Source organism: Mya arenaria, chromosome 13 (genome assembly GCF_026914265.1).
Source record: "Mya arenaria isolate MELC-2E11 chromosome 13, ASM2691426v1".
NCBI classification, from domain to species: domain Eukaryota; kingdom Metazoa; phylum Mollusca; class Bivalvia; order Myida; family Myidae; genus Mya; species Mya arenaria.
In genome coordinates, this window is record NC_069134.1 from 11,610,893 (window position 1) to 11,628,847 (window position 17,955).

General features: G+C 38.3%; 1 protein-coding gene across 2 annotated transcripts; it reads right to left on the reverse strand.

The window, feature by feature from the left end:
- Nucleotides 1-11,061: 11,061 nt before the first annotated feature.
- Nucleotides 11,062-17,411, reverse strand: LOC128214547 (serine/threonine-protein phosphatase 6 regulatory ankyrin repeat subunit C-like). Of its 2 annotated transcripts, none has more exons than XM_052921067.1 (2): nucleotides 13,219-13,772; nucleotides 11,062-12,701 (listed from the first exon to the last, which is right to left on the reverse strand). In XM_052921067.1, the coding sequence occupies exons 1-2, from the start codon at nucleotides 13,345-13,347 to the stop codon at nucleotides 11,586-11,588; spliced, it is 1,245 nt and encodes a 414-aa protein (XP_052777027.1). In that variant the 5' UTR covers nucleotides 13,348-13,772; the 3' UTR covers nucleotides 11,062-11,585. The 2 variants fall into 2 exon arrangements, with proteins under 2 accessions (XP_052777027.1, XP_052777029.1); XM_052921069.1 differs by lacking the exon at nucleotides 13,219-13,772 and adding an exon at nucleotides 16,979-17,411 and having other exon boundaries at nucleotides 11,063-12,701.
- Nucleotides 17,412-17,955: the final 544 nt, after the last annotated feature.

Here is a 17,955-nt window from a genome sequence, read left to right on the forward strand (position 1 = left end):
AATAAACAACTTATTTATGGAAAATATTAATTACTATTTACAATATTATCACCATGTATTTACTAGCTGAAAACGTATTTTTTGTAATGATTTTTGAATGCATACAGATTTACTACGATCAACTGTCTGATAAGGTCGCAATACCGTGTTTTCTGCACATTTCTTTTAAATTAAACTCGATATCCTTCATTTATAAACATCTTTGTTTACATCTTTGTTTTCGACATTTGTTCATCCTTTTTGGTATATTAAAAAAAATGATTTAAATGTGTTCAATCTTATTTGGGAGTAATAGTGCATCTTTAAGAACGACATGTCATCTTTAATTTGATGTATTTTTTAATTAATCTAAGAAAATAAAGACGCTCTATAATTTGACCATTTGAAAGAAATTAGAAACTACGAACGTGTATTTAAAAATATTAAATACTTCTTTTGGTGTATAAGCACGAGCTTTGTTGCTGCCGTTATTTTGGTTGATTTCGTTAATATTGACTTAAACCCCCAAATGAACATGATGAAAAACAACTCATAAACAACTCATTAATTTCACCGCTAGTGTCAAATAATGTCCTCATTAAAGAAATTCGATACAAAGTTTGGACGATGTCCATATATTTGTGTATTTATTCCTGCAGATATAATTAATGAATATGCTGACCAACTCTTTCATTTCGAAGAAAAACTATCATTGCCTTTATTTCTGATCTTTTGTCCACTGAGATGAAATATTTGAATTTTCTGGAAAAGGATTTCATTTTTATGGAAATAATATTGACACTTCCTTGTCAAAATACAAAAATCCTCATTCAGACGACGGGACAAGTTTTTGACTGGTAGGCCTTTGACGGGTTTCTCTATCTTTGACATCTGGGGCTCACGTGACTTCATCAATGTGTCGTCTGCTGCCAGTTATTTCGCGCGCAAACAATGAAAAAAGTATCTTTTGAATATTTTAGTACATATTTGTTTGGGGAATATTAGTGGACGGATAGCCATTGATTGATTTGCTATGTGAAGTGGAGACAAGTGTTTAATTTGCTCTGAAACATGCTGACATTTATTGTACTCGCTGGGTGCAATTAATTGAAGGAGTTCGTATTAATTGTAAAGCATTGAAGAATGTTTCAGCGTCTACTCCTCACCGAAAAGCACAACCGTCAATATTTGTTAAATTATGTTCTATATTATTTGATAATATTACTTCTTTGTACGAAGTAAATAGTTGTGTATTCGCAATAAGATCTACCATTGTTGATAAAAGTAGTTATCATGTTTAAAATTGTCTACATAGGCCAGAACATCAATGTTTACTTCAGATTAAGTTTTTTCGTCGTTAAAATAGTCGATGTGTTTGTATACGTTATAACTAGTCCAAAGAGGCCCTCTTACATGTACGAAAATAATACAATTATTAATTGCACATAATCAAGTAACATTAAGCACTCTTCAATGCCACTTTAGTAGTTTATGTGGTGTAACGCCGTATTTTGATGGTGCTTGGTCAACTTATTTTGTATTTGAACAGACTCGTAATATACAACGTAGTTTATGTAGCCAATAGCTAATAAAAAGCTCATACTGTCCCTGCTGCTGCTGCTGCTCCTGATGATGATGATAATGATGGTGATGATGATGATGATGATGATGATGATGATACTGATGATGATACTGATGATGATACTGATGATGATACTGATGCTACTGGTGATGAAGACGAACGTTGTTGATGGTTTTGATGACAATGAATGCTTTTTTAATGATTACGAAGTAAACGAATTGATTTGTCTTCATCATCTAATCAATTGCGATGGGTGGAGCGACTATTTGTATAAGGTTGAAACTGCGTCAAAATAGTGGTATAGGAAATTAACTGACATAAACAATGACACCATATTCAAATAGCCCGGCCATGAAATGATTGAAAGTGTTAAGTTGTTAATGTTTAATATTTTCTTTTGAGGAACACTCAGTGATGCCCTCGGTCACTTGTCTGTTGATGGAAACAGCAAAAACTACAGAAGCCGGTCGGGTTTCGTCTGGAAGTGAACGAGCGTTAAACAAACAGATAAAGGCTGAAACAAGAATCGAGAATCCAATAACTGTTTCACATGAAACAAGGATAAACATTACAGAATTTAATTTATATTTATACACACGTCGTGATAATGAAGAAACAGTGACCAACAACAAACATAGCAGACGAAATGTAAATATTTTCGCGGGAAAATCCTGCTTTGATGGTGTTTCCGTAGGCTGGTTCCTATAGGAGCTTTCTCACATAAAACAACCTGAGTAAACACCGTACTGTCAGTTCCTATCAGGCGTCCATCAGATTAGTTTGGTATATAGAATCAGACGTCCATTTGTAAACGTAATAAAATCTTCCAAAAATTAATAAGCACCTATCCTTTGCGTTGATTGAACTGTTTACACATCTCCAGTCAAAATGTCCTTTGTTCGAGAGGAACAAGAAACACACATCGTCTTCAGCTTTAGTTGATTGTGGTCATGCCAAATTACTGGAATATATATACCTTATGGATTTAGATGGGACGTTTTTTCGATAGTTTTAACCGTAGAACTTTGTTCCTGTTTTTTCTTGTATTTTATCGTAGCTGTTAACTCAATCGTTTGTCGTAGTTCTTACCTCATTCGTTTGTCGTAGTTGTAACCTCATTCGTTTGCCGTAATTGTAACCTCAATCGTTTGTCGTAGTTCTTACCTCATTCGTTTGCCGTAGTTGTAACCTCATTCGTTTGCCGTAGTTGTAGCCTCAATCGTTTGCCGTAGTTGTAACCTCAATCGTTTGCCGTAGTTGTAACCTCAATCGTTTGCCGTAGTTGTAACCTCAATCGTTTGCCGAAGTTGTAACCTCAATCGTTTGCCGTAGTTGTAACCTCAATCGTTTGCCGTAGTTGTAACCTCAATCGTTTGCCGAAGTTGTAACCTCAATCGTTTGCCGTAGTTGTAACCTCAATCGTTTGCCGTAGTTGTAACCTCAACCGTTTGTCCGGTAGTTGTAACCTCAATCGTTTGCCGTAGTTGTAGCCTCAATCGTTTGTCGTAGTTCTTACCTCATTCGTTTGCCGTAGTTGTAACCTCATTCGTTTGTCGTAGTTGTAACCTCAATCGTTTGCCGTAGTTGTAACCTCAATCGTTTGCCGTAGTTGTAACCTCAATCGTTTGCCGTTGTTGTAACCTCAACCGTTTGCCGTAGTTGTAACCTCAATCGTTTGCCGTAGTTGAAGCCTCAATCGTCTGCCGTAGTTGTAACCTCAATCGTTTTCCGAAGTTGTAACCTCAATCGTTTGCCGAAGTTGTAGCCTCAATCGTTTGCCGTAGTTGTAGCCTCAATCGTTTGCCGAAGTTGTAACCTCAATCGTTTGCCGTAGTTGTAACCTCAATCGTTTGCCGTAGTTGTAACCTCAATCGTTTGCCGTTGTTGTAACCTCAACCGTTTGCCGTAGTTGTAACCTCAATCGTTTGCCATAGTTGTTATCTCAATCGTTTGGCCGTAGTTGTTACCTCAATCGTTTGTCCGGTAGCTGTAACCTCAATCGTTTGGCTGTAGTTGTAACCTCACTCGTTTGGCCGTAGTTGTAACCTCAATCGTTTGGCCGTAGTTGTATCCTCAATCGTTTGGCCGTAGTTGTAACCTCAATCGTTTGTCCGGTAGTTGTAACCTCAATCGTTTGCCGTAGTTGCAACCTCAATCGTTTGCCGTAGTTGTAACCCCAATCTCAATCGTTTGGCCGTAGTTGTGACCTCAATCGTTTGGCCGTAGTTGTAACCTCAATCGTTTGTCCGGTAGTTGTAGCCTCAATCGTTTGCCGTAGTTGTAACCTCAATCGTTTGCCGTAGTTGTAACCTCAATCTCAATCGTTTGGCCGTAGTTGTGACCTCAATCGTTTGGCCGTAGTTGTAACCTCAATCGTTTGGCCGCAGTTGTTACCTCAATCGTTTGTCCGGTAGTTGTAACCTCAATCGTTTGCCGTAGTTGCAACCACAATCGTTTGCCGTAGTTGTAACCTCAATCGTTTGCCATAGTTGTTATCTCAATCGTTTGCCGAAGTTGTAACCTCAATCGTTTGCCGTAGTTGTAACCTCAATCGTTTGCCATAGTTGTAACCTCAATCGTTTGCCATAGTTGTTATCTCAATCGTTTGCGGAAGTTGTAACCTCAATCGTTTGCCATAGTTGTTATCTCAGTCTTATATCGAAGTTGTTACCTCAATCGTTTGTCCGGTAGTTGTAACCTCAATCGTTTGGCCGTAGTTGTGACCTCAATCGTTTGACCGTAGTTGTTACCTCAATCGTTTGCCGTAGTTGTTACCTCAATCGTTTGTCCGGTAGTTGTAACCTCAATCGTTTGCCGTAGTTTTAACCTCAATCGTTTGCCGTAGTTGTAACCTCAATCGTTTGCCATAGTTGTTATCTCAATCGTTTGCCGAAGTTGTAACCTCAATCGTTTGCCGTAGTTGTAACCTCAATCGTTTGCCGTAGTTGTAACCTCAATCGTTTGCCGTAGTTGTTACCTCAATCGTTTGCCATAGTTGTTTTCTCAATCGTTTGCCGAAGTTGTAACCTCAATCGTTTGCCGTAGTTGTAACCTCAATCGTTTGCCGTAGTTGTAACCTCAATCGTTTGCCATAGTTGTTATCTCAATCGTTTGCGGAAGTTGTAACCTCAATCGTTTGCCGTAGTTGTTATCTCAGTCTTATATCGAAGTTGTAACCTCAATCGTTTGCCGTTGTTGTAACCTCAACCGTTTGCCGTTGTTGTAACCTCAACCGTTTGCCGTAGTTGTAACCTCAATCGTTTGCCATAGTTGTTATCTCAATCGTTTGCCGTAGTTGTAACCTCGATCGTTTGGCCGTAGTTGTTACCTCAATCGTTTGACCGTAGTTGTAACCTCAATCTCAATCGTTTGCCGTAGTTGTGACCTCAATTGTTTGGCCGTAGTTGTAACCTCAATCGTTTGGCCGTAGTTGTTACCTCAATCGTTTGTCCGGTAGTTGTAACCTCAATCGTTTGGCCGTAGTTTTAACCTCAATCGTTTGCCGTAGTTGTAACCTCAATCGTTTGCCGTAGTTTTAACCTCAATCGTTTGTCCGGTAGTTGTAACCTCAATCGTTTGGCCGTAGTTGTAACCTCAATCGTTTGCCGTAGTTGTAACCTCAATCGTTTGCCGTAGTTGTAACCTCAATCGTTTGTCCGGTAGTTGTAACCTCAATCGTTTGTCGTAGTTGTGACCTCAATCGTTTGGCCGTAGTTGTTACCTCAATCGTTTGTCCGGTAGTTGTAACCTCAATCGTTTGGCCGTAGTTTTAACCTCAATCGTTTGCCGTAGTTGTAACCTCAATCGTTTGCCGTAGTTTTAACCTCAATCGTTTGTCCGGTAGTTGTAACCTCAATCGTTTGGCCGTAGTTGTAACCTCAATCCTTTGCCGTAGTTGTAACCTCAATCGTTTGCCGTAGTTGTAACCTCAATCGTTTGCCGTAGTTGTAACCTCAATCTCAATCGTTTGCCGTAGTTGTAATCTCAATCGCAATCGTTTGCCGTAGTTGTAACCTCAATCGTTTGCCGTAGTTGTAACCTCAATCGTTTGCCGTAGTTGTAACCTCAATCGTTTGCCGTAGTTGTAACCTCAATCTCAATCGTTTGCCGTAGTTGTAACCTCACTCTCAATCGTTTGCCGTAGTTGTAACCTCAATCTCAATCGTTTGCCGTAGTTGTAACCTCCATCTCAATCGTTTGCCGTAGTTGTAACCTCAATCTCAATCGTTTTGCCGTAGTTGTAACCTCAATCGTTTGGCCGTAGTTGTAACCTCAATCGTTTTGCCGTAGTTGTTACCTCAATCGTTTGTCCGGTAGTTGTAACCTCAATCGTTTGGCCGTAGTTGTAACCTCAATCGTTTGGCCGTAGTTGTAACCTCAATCGTTTGCCGTAGTTGTGACTTCAATCGTTTGCCGTAGTTGTAACCTCAATCGTTTGTCGTAGTTGTAACCTCAATCGTTCGCGCCTCCCTCTGAAACTGAATTGATTTTTTGGCAGATGGGTTTGGATTTCTTGTTACAATTTATTGTCCGAAATAGTGTATTTTGAGCGTCTTCGATTTTGACATTAACAGTAAACTTTTTGTTGTATTGTTTTATTATTTGTGGCGCCCCGCCCCTTTGACCCGCTAGTGGTTTGTCGAATATATTACCTCACTCGTTTGTCCTATTAACCCTTATCATTTGTCGAAGTCACTGTGTTACCTTAATCGTTTGTCGTAGCAAAAAGTTTGTCGTATTCGTTATCTCAATCGTTTATCATATCAAGTCGTTCGTCATGTGTAGCTGTTACTGCAATCCTTTGTAGCTTACATCTAGTGGGCTTTACTCATATTATAAATCATTATCAGAACGATTTTAAAAATTGAAAGTCATTCTGCCGGGGTCCTAGCCCTTCGCGTACCAGAAGTCTTGATGCTGCGGCATCTGGTGTGTAGTTCCCTAATGGCTCGTGCCGTGCGCGTGAAATCGGCACACGTGTCAATATCAATTAGTGATTCTATTGTAAACAAATACATTTTACGAAACTTTACCAAGTAGCCGAATCAGAAGAATTATACTGATCTTGTATAATAGTATTTTCCAGAAATCTTTAAGAAAGATTGATTAGTGCAAATCGGGGTGACCATAATTTTCTTAATATATGCAACTAAGAACTGCTAAATGTTATGTAGTTTTACAGGTATCTAATGTTTCTATGTATATTATGTTCTATACAGGAATGCCACACGTATTCATTCTGATATTATTATCATTTAGGTTCAATCGCAAGCCATGTTTCCAGTGGCCATTAGTGGTTAGCACAACATGTCAGTATATAATGACATCCATGCTAATTAGTGGTCTCACAGGAATGCTGGTTTGTTTTCTTTGACGGGCAGTATATTTGTTCAACAAAATTAGGAAGAAAATTATTTGTATAATTAGTTAGGTGGTAATAATTAGATGGAAATGAATATCGTGTGGTGAAGAAAAACATTTTTGATGAGAGGTCTTGTTGACCAGGGGGTATCTGAACTTTAAATATCTGGTACATCATGTCTTGTCTTGAATATTAAAACTATTTGATGTGCATTAGTTACGAGACGAAATGGTACTTTTAGCATGGTATGTAGGTAAAAGAGCAGACCCAGACAAACTTCCCCTGGGACTCGTCATTTCCATACATTTTGTTCTTTATTGCCACCCTGTTTAATATTCAAAGCCAACGTTTGATTCTTTCGCCAATTTATCATCTTGATACATAAAATAGCTAGTCATTTCTCATTCTGAATTGTTCACCAAAACCTAAATGTAACAATGCGGTAAATGACGCAGCTCTTGCTTTATTCACATTTAGGTCCCCTCGGGACTTCCCTCTGAAGAAATGTTAGACAGCAATCTACAAACGCCCTTTTCATGAAAACAAAAATGTATGTAAAAGTCACATCCATGATTAAGATGCGGATTAACAACGCGCCATTTCCCCGGCGCCGCTCTCCGTACGGCGGTCCCCGGGGATGGCCGTGTTGTTTACCGCCATCCGAGAGGAACTTCCGGCCGCCAGGTTATCCCAGACCCCCATCAATCCTATAGACGTTGTCGCTCCATGTCTCTTGACAATCATTAGCTATAGTTACTAAGTTATACCACCGCGAAACATCTGCAAAGATTCATCTCATTAATATGCTGCAGCATTTTATTTCGTCTTTTCACTCTGGCAATCAGAAAAAGGTCGCTCGGGCCATTGAATAAATGGCCACAACGCGCGTCCATTATCCTTGTCAATGCATGGATATTCAGATTTGATAAATATTGTCGTCAATTTGATTTGCCAAGAGCCAGTTTATAGGGCTAGTTAAATCATTTGGTTAAAGCGAAATAACTGCTTTATTAATTGAGACGACATTTTACACGATCCGGGTCGTTCAGAGGCTCTATCGCCAATTAGTCGGCCTCCCCAAGGCGCACGTTTTCAACCTCACTTGGGAAATCTTTTGCAGAGGTATATTAAATGTTTTATTCCCAATCCTTTAAATATATTCATTGAACCCTGCGCTGATCAAATGTTTCAGTTACCGAGGACGTTACCATAATAACGTTCCGCAAATTGCATTGTGCCGGAATTTTCTTGCGGTGGTTTCGTCAATTGTCGGTCCAAGTTTTTCATCAAATGTTGATTTCCACCGCCACTGAGACGGAAGCACCATGAAAGGAGTTGACAAATATGATTATATATTTGCGTACTGCCATCAAAATGGATGATAGAACGTGCGTTTGTCCGTATATTATTCAACGAACACTTCCTCCTTAGACAACTATTAAATGTACTTAAATTGTTTATGTATTCAAGCCCATGGTAATGTTTTTACAGCATAGATTTTGACGTGTATTGAAGTTCAATAGCAAGATACATGTCCTGAAATGGTTGTTTGCAATTTTGTGTTTCACACATCGTAGAACCAAGATTTGGGGGAGATTTTGTTGTAGTTTTTCGTTTAAATTATTTTTAAATTTTGCTGAACTGTGTCACACATGATCTCACTTTTTATTTGATGCAGAATAAAATTAATTTTGAAAGAGAATTTCCCATTGTTAATTTAAGCTTTTAATTAGTATTAAATTCATTTTCATTGAAAATTGATAATTTCTCACACATTTTGCATGGAATAGCACTACAGAAAATCTTCATTTTCCTCAAATAATGTGAATTAATTTTCATACAATATATTTTGAAAAATATATTGCAGTGTCTGTTTTGAGACGAACAAAATGCGCCAATTTCATTAAATAATTCTGAATACATTCATGTGTATGAAAAGAGAATCTTTTTCAGTATTGGAAATAATTGACTCCGACTTGCTCTAGATCAATGTCAATGATGTAAAAAGTCTATTCAAACCACTGTACATTTAAACGCCTACGCATGTAGCTGTTAACTTGTACCTGTTGTTGATGCATTTGGTCCTCAACAGTTGTACATCCACTGGACCAATGCACTGGTCAACAGAACAATGCACTGGTCAACAGAACAATACAATGGACAACAGGGCACTACAGTGGACAACTGTATTAAATTGATCAGATGTTTTGCTAGATTTAACTTAAAGGTGACTTAAACAGTATTAAAGCAATGGTGCACGGTGTCTGAACAGCACTTGCACAATTGCCTGTCCAATTAAGTTTCTATGTTTCACAAGGAGGGTCGGGCCGCCGCATACCGCTGCATGTCATTTGTGATAATTACAAGGAGGCTGCAACATAATACTGTCATCTTTCTTGGGGTTGGTCTGTTCTAGACCCCGGGAGATTTAACGTCAGGGACAGGTGCTTTAACTTGGAGGATTAATTTTTGTTGCACTTCTTTTTTTTCATCATTTAAACATTTTTTTGAGATTAAAGTTTTAAATTATTAAAATGATTGGCTCCTTTGCCGCCGGAATATCCAAATAATGTAAGGAGGGAACACGTGTGCAAACACACGATGATTTTTTGTCCAACCCCCCCCCCCCCCCCCCAGAACTATTGATTAAATATATGTTCATACCCCCACCCACCCACCCACCCCCCCCCCCAAAAAAAAAAATAAAAAATAAAAAAATAAAAATAAAAAAAAATAAAAAATGGTTGGTTTACCTCAAACCTTGACAATCTCGAAACAACACACTTCAGACATTATGAAAGACCTTGCCAATCGCTAATAAGGCAACGTTCCACAATCTCCCGTGTCCTTGCGTCAATGGTTTAACCGCCACTGGCTACATGCGCGATATTGGAGCTCGGGTTCTTTTGCAGGAAATTAATTTCTTGTCCTGTTTGCGACATTTTGTTGGATAAACATTTACTCTCCACACAGAAAACGTTTCCATTGTGAATTATTGAAACATATTGCCCCTAGATATGTTTTCTTATTTGCTAAGTGTCGGAAGCTGTCGCGATCATAAGATTGTCCTTTGTCTTCATTGGAACGTCTCCGTCCACAAGAAATAATGACGCATTTTGTTTCTTTTGCTTTCCAGGATAACTTCAAGATGAATGATGTCCAATTTTACCAAATAAATGAGATTTTTGACAAACTTGACCTTAACCTGAACAATCTATCACAAGTGAACATGTCGGACAACGTTTCGTTGGTACTTTCCTCTTGTTCAAACTGTAATGGTGACACACATGCGGGAATTCATGTACATTCGTTTTTGTCTTGTCTCTCTTATGGTAATATAGTCTGCTGCAAACCCCAAAATGTTTGAAGGCCAAGGTCACATTTATGGTCAACTAGTGTTTTGTTCTTTGTCGTATTCGAACGTTACGAACTAGTTCACAGAGGTTCTTGAAGAACTCGACAAACGAATGTTTGTCGTATGAATAAGATGGGTCTCCTTTATTTAAGGTTCAAGATATATCAACTATTATAAGGATGTGTGACTGGGAACACAATTTGCAGGTTCGCCACACTAAAAGATATGCTTGGCAAGTGCGTTATACCAATAACGTTCTATTGTTTAATACCTTTTCTGTCATTGGGCATTGACAATTTCTCGCCTCTGCACATTTTCAGCTAACAAGCCTCTGGCTCTTACAACGACGGTAATGGTAGTGCTAAGAGGCCAGCCGTTCTGGATTCCTGCCTAAATATAATTTTCTGACTTCTTCATGTAACGAATCATTGGTTCAGTTTAGGTCTACAGTGACTGCCAATGTCATATAAGTCACGATTCGTAATGTATACTCATTTCCTTGTATCTAATATCAAACCTTTCAATCTGTAGTCCTCTATGTAGACCTTATAACGATAACAAAACAGCGTGTGGGGGTATGAACCAGATTCATTGATATCAGCTGTGATACCATAGGGTTTAATCTGTATTTTTACCCTTTGTTTAGTATAATATCGTGCTACATTCAAAGTTAGAATAATATTTTATATGGTTCAACGCATTACAATTAAGAAACCTTTAGATGACACCGATTAATAATCTCACATCTTCATACATATTCCGTTGTCCATGCTATTTACTAAAAATGTCCAGAATGGCAATGGTATATAACTACATCATTGAATGCCGGTTAAAAGTGCCAACTCATGCCAATGGTATTTTATAACAAAGAAATAGTTTGTAAAGTAATTTATCGTACATAAAAATGATCGTGAGTTCAATATTAAAAAGTAAAAAACTATTTTAAAAAGGATATAAAATCATACAATTATGTCCTGTTTCCTTTTTAAAACAACATGAAAAATAGTCAAAACGTAAGTGATAGCAGAATGAACCCATAATTTTAGATAAATCCAGATATTTCTTGATTTTAAAAGCTTAGTAAATTTCATTTTACAATTGTAATGCCCCAAACCAGCTCGCTATCCGAATTCTTGCGCGAGGCATCATTATCTCAGATCTCCGAACTTCTCGAAAACTCAAAACAGAAGATTGACGATATCTTCGCAAAAAAGCACCAAAGATAAGGGACTTCAACGAATTATATGATGAAATAGACATAAACACACTAAACTTAACACCGCCCCTACATCACAATGTTAGCTGGTCTAGCTGGTGGCCTTCATGGACGGCCGATGACTGCTTGCAGTCCTGATAATAGACGGCATGGTATCGCTGCTGGAGGCGTGCAGGGTCACCGTTGTCCGCTCCCTCCGCCAGTCGGGCTGGTACTGGTCCGAGTACATCCGGAATATCGTCGTCATATCCGGCGGGATGGCAGATTTCGTCCGTCGGCGGGAAAACGCCATAAGCTTTGCGGTGGAAGGGTGGACGATTTTCACAGGCTTCTGTTTCTTTGCCCAGCCGTGGGCCTCCGCGTTGCTAATTTCATTTAGAACCAACTGTCGAGCGTCTTGTCCTTCGTAGAAAGTCTCACTGCGTGCTATTTCGAAATCGTCTAATCCTCTCGCCCAAGTGTTCAGTAAATTGTGCGGCGTAGTATGCTTACATATAGGTGTAAAAGGCCGCTGGTACATGGTAGACTCCCTAGAGAACGCCGGAGCACTTGGCGGTGACGGGAGACGCTTTGCGGGAAGGGCAACCTGGCGGCTGCTTTTTTGAGCCCACTCGTTGGCGCTTAAGTAAGTCTCCTCGTCCCTGAGGGCCGGAGACGCCTGTCCGTTGGTCAGCAGATAATGTGCAGAAACAAAGTGACCATTTCTACACGCTACTAAAAGCCCTGTATAACCCATATTGTTTCTTACGTCAATATCCAGTCCGAATTTAACATACAGTTCGCTGAGCAGCTTAACGATATTCGGGTTGCCACTAGCAGCAGCATGGTGCAACGGCGTGTTTCCGTCGTTATCATCGTCGTCGATGTAAAGAATATCCTTTCGCAGTATTTCATCAACAATCTTCTCTCGCCCGGCCATGCAAGCCATGGACAGAGCAGTCCTGCCCATTTTGTCCTTTAGACCAACATTGGAGCCCGCCGTTATAAATATTTTCGCCATCTTGGCTCCAGCTTCTTCGTCGATCATTGACGTCAACATGAGCGGCGTACGTCCGTAAACGTCCTTGATGTTGACGTTAACGCCATGTTTCTCCACGAGGAGACGGACCTGGTGAAGCCGCGCATCAAGCACCGCCTGGTGCAGAGCAGTCTTTATCAGACGTTTGGGGATCGGGGGAGGGGATACCGGAAGTACTGTGTGCGACATCTGGAAATATACAAGCGTGAACTAAGTGAACATGAGAACAGAACACTTATAACGATCATGTACGACCTGCAATGACGATAACTGCCGCGCATTATATGCAGGCAAATGATGACATGCAAATAATATTTCGAGAAAAATAAAATAAACGTCACCCAAACAAATCGCATTCCTTTCATTGTTACAAATCAATTCTAAAGTCCCTTCGCAGGTTATATTCAGGTTCGTATGGGAAAGAAAATGTTTCGTTATGTGTTTCACACCAACAAAGAGAACTCCTAGATTTGAATAAATGTTTGTTAAAATCCATGTAATCAATGGAGAATTCGACGGTCTAAATAACTTCTATACGCTTTATATATCTCAGCGTAATATTGGATCCGAGTATTTAATTTAAAATGTCAAAAAGTCGTCCATAATTTCTGCTTTATTTCTCCCTTTTTCAAAAAGAAAAGGTAACAATTTATGTCGTTTGGTACCGAAGATGACAATGTTCAATAGAAACTGTCTTCTGTCTTACCGGACGTTTCGGTAATTTTGGTGTAGTTGATGTGGATCTCTTAATGTCGGTATCGTCGGGGAAATAGTTCCCCTGCATCCGGATAGTCTTCACAAACCCACCCCCTGCCGTCGGCACTGGCTCCGTCATTGTTACACTGTCTTACAACTTAAATTCCAACAACAGTTCTATGCTTTCAATTTAAGGCATCAGCCATGATATCGAATTCAGCAAAAAACACAATCAATTCGATATTCATATATAACTGTAGTCTTTTTTTTTATTCTACAAAAAAAACACTGTTTCTTTCTCAGCTTATCTCCTATGTCTGTCAATTGAGTAGGATAAAAACTACTGGTAATTCCTTTTTTGTCAAATTTGATGAATGTTAATTTAGTCGGCTATATTGCATTATCATTCAAAATAAAGATCACTATCTTTGGTATAAAAATCCATTTCCTTCGTATATTGAAACGTTCAATTGATTTTCATTTAAACAAATTGCAAATCTTTATAGCAAATTTGTCATTAACGAATTACAAGATAAATCGTTGTAGATCTTAGCAGACATTTAAACTTCATGCCATTCATTGCGTTAAATTGTCAGCGTTTAAAGATCTGTTAGAAATATAAACAAAGGAATTAGTCTTCCCCATGCTGTGATATCTACCTAAAAACCTAAGAGCCAAAAACCTACACAAGCATGTCTTTTTGATTAATCAAATCTTTTACAAATCACAGTGTTGGATATACAAAGTCTTGTTAGGCACTCTCTTGAAAACAATCTATATCCATTATGAAACCATTCAGACTTTGAAAATTCAGAAGAGTATTTTGCATAATTGGTATTAAGTGTTTATTTGCTGCACCGCGCAATAAACTTATGACTTAGGGTTAAGCAACTCATTTACTTCAAAATCCTAGGATTAATATTCTATGAATATATATTGTCGAATACTAATAAAACAGTAGGGATTACAGTTCAATAAATCCGAATTAAAGACATCGCAATTAAGCAGATTTAATTTATTTTCATTTCTTTTTAATGCGGGAAATTCGTTTTAAGTATTGAGAATGGCGCAAATATTTATTCGACAACTTGGCGACATAAGCTTAAGCTAAAATACACTTAGATGACGAATTGGGGGACATTCTACAAACAAAAACATATTTAATACTGTTCTTCGAAACTTGTGGGTCTAAATGCAACAAGTAATCATATCAGTTACTTGTTGGTCGTTTCGTTTAATATCGTCATACAAACTAATCAGGAACATTAACACATGTATAAAACTCGAAAATATAACCTACCGCAGATAAAACATTAGGTTTTTTTTTCTGTGCTACACATAGCGGTTAACGATACATATGTGCCATACATAGCGTGAAACGATACATATGTGCCACACATCGCGGTAAACAATACATATGTGCCACACATCACAGTAAACGATACATATGTGCAACAAATCGCGTGGAACGATACATATGTGCCACACATCGCGTGAAACAATACATATGTGCCTAACATCACAGAAAACAATACGTATGTGCCACAAATCGCGTTGAACGATACATATGTGCCACCCATCACGGTAAACGATACATTTGTGCTACACATAGCAGTTAACGATACATATGTGCCACACATCGCGGTAAACGATACATATGTGCCACACATCGCGGTAAACGATACATATGTGCCATACATTGCGTGGAACGATACATATGTGCCACACATTGCGTGAAACGATACATATGTGCCACCCATCACGGTAAACGATACATATGTGCCAAACATCGCGGTAAACGATACATTTGTGCTACACATTGCAGTTAACGATACATTTGTGCCACACATCGCGGTAAATGATACACATGTGCCACACATCACAGTAAACGATACATATGTGCCACACAACGCGGTAAACGATACATATGTGCCATATCGCGGTAAACGATACATATGTGCTACACATCTCGGTAAACGATACATATGTGCCACACATCGCGGTAAACGATACATAAGAGCCACGCATTGCTTAAAACGATACATATGTGCCACACATCGCGTGAAACGATACATATGTGCCACACATTGCTTAAAACGATACATATGTGCCACACATCGCGGTAAACGATACATATGTGCCACACATTGCTTAAAACGATACATATGTGCCACACATTACGGTAAACGATACATATGTGCCACACATTTCGTGAAACGAATAATATGTGCCACATATCGCGGTAAACGATACATATGTGCCACACATCACGTGAAATGATACATACATGCTACACATCGCGTGAAACGATACATATATGCCACACATCGCGGTAAACGATACATATGTGCCATACATCGCGGTAAACGATACATATATGCCACATATCGCGTTAAACGATACATATGTGCCACACATCGCGGTAAACGATACATATGTGCCATACATCGCGGTAAACGATACATATATGCCACATATCGCGTGAAACGATACATATGTGCCACACATCGCGTGAAACAACACATATGTGCCACACATCGCGGTACACGATACATATGAGCCACACATTGCTTAAAACGATACATAAGTGCCACACATCGCGGTAAACGATACATACGTGCCACAAATCGCGTGAAACGATACATTTGTGCCACACAGCGCGGTAAACGATACATACGTGCCACTCATCGCGGTAAACGATACATATGTGCCACACATCGCGGTAAACGATAGATATGTGCCACACATCACGATAAACGATACATATGTGCCACACATCGCGGCAAACGATACATTTGCGTCACACATCGCGGTAAACTATACATTTGTGCCACACATCACGGTAAACGATACATATGTGCCACACATCACGGTTAACGATACATATATATGGGACTTGCGCAACGTCTTTATGATCTACAATATTAAAAATTGAATTTTAACGCGTTTCTTTAATAATTTGTACTATTTATCTACAGGTAAGCATTGGAGACCAACATAAAGCCAGTGTTGTATACTACAGCGCGGAGGTTTGGGGTTTGGACACTGTGGTGTACTAAATTAAGTTTATATACACGGTAGATCTACATATCATGTGTATAAAAACTGATAATTGTATTTAGCATACATATACCTCAAACGTATATTTATATTGGTCACAAACTGGACATTGGCAAAATGCATTCAAATCATACCAACGGAACTCGATATGAATTTATTCCCTTATCGTTTATATTCCCCCATGCGGCATAATAGATTTTGCAGCGTTGTCCATACCCATAAGTAAAAACAGAGATCAGAATTCCATGGATGATGAATAAATTGAATTACAACTAACTTGAATTATGGTCGGGGGACACGAAGTTTGATCTAAGATCTCTTGAACAAGTGATATAAGTGCGACAGTATTATCTAGTCGTAAGTTTACATGTAAAAGTGTGACTTCATCATTTTAGTACTGTATATGTTGCCATGAATGTTTACTATAGAGTGGTAATATCATACATATTCTACCACAGTCAAGAACGACTAACACGAGTTATGGACCTTTATATATTGACGTAAGATTGCTTTCACAAAAATGATTGTTGTCCTCTCATAAAACATAAACACTCTTAGCAATATCAGTGTCATTGATAACATTAGGGTGCACATGATGACATAGTTATCAGTTTCTTAACGTTACACGCAAATTCATTATTCGTTAGAAAATAAAAGATATTTTGAATATTTACTATTAATCCAATTCGTTAAACTACAAAAAGACTTACTATATCTGGCAGAACTTTCCTTTTCTTGTGTATTTTCTTTAAGTACTTCATACGTCCTTCATGGAGTGTTGTCTGCCTCCTATCGTTACAGATGTTTTCCCCGATCTATGTTGTGATTCCACTCTCATGTTTAAACTAAGGGGATTGTTTCGTACAATGATTATAATCCACTGATTATGTGAATAAATATGTTAGCGATCCTTGTACAGAGTGATTTAGTTCATAATCTGGTCGACGGTCATTTTAATCTAAGTTTCATATTTTAATCTCAAAATCCTCCAAAACGTCACAAAGTTATCAAAACTTTTTTTCGACAACTTCAAAATATGATATGACAAAATTAATAATCGTATCCACGCTGGTATTATCTTACATATGAGATACCAACTTATTTATTGTAGTGAATTTTATTATAGACCATATAAAGGTGAAATTACAGACCATTGTTACTCATTTAATAAATTGATTTTATGTATTGCTTTTTTCCTTGTTAATGGTTTAGTATAAAAGTAAATAGATTATTGTGAAATCTGAGCCAGTATTTATTCAATATATGGCTTTAGCGCCATAACAGAAATTGATATTTGATCAAGCTATTGTGATACCCTTATTGAACGTGATCGTTAGTACAATAGAATACTGTAGTACTAGTGACCAGTTATTTCAGCTTTTATTTGATGAATGGTAACGTTTTTACGTATTTATTAAGATACTAGCCAGTCACTGCAAAGAATTCGTTCCCCGCCCTTTTCTCACTTCTCATCAACATCATTATCATTGTGAAAAGATAATTATTTCTTAATAATTATTATCAACAAATTATTCGTCTCTATGGTTATCACTATCATATTCACCATCATGCGTCGTCGTCATAATCAGTCGTCGTTGTCGTCGTCATCGTCATCGTCGTAATCATAATCAATGTCGTCATTGACCGCTGTAATAGTATCATTATTAACATTACCATTAACAATGAG

Excerpts from the sequence above, each read along its gene's own strand:
- LOC128214547 (XM_052921067.1), bottom strand. The coding sequence starts at position 13,347 with ATGACGGAGCCAGTGCCGACGGCAGGGGGTGGGTTTGTGAAGACTATC. Across the intron at positions 12,702-13,218 it reads CAAAATTACCGAAACGTCCG|ATGTCGCACACAGTACTTCC; the intron begins GTAAGACAGAAG and ends GTATATTTCCAG.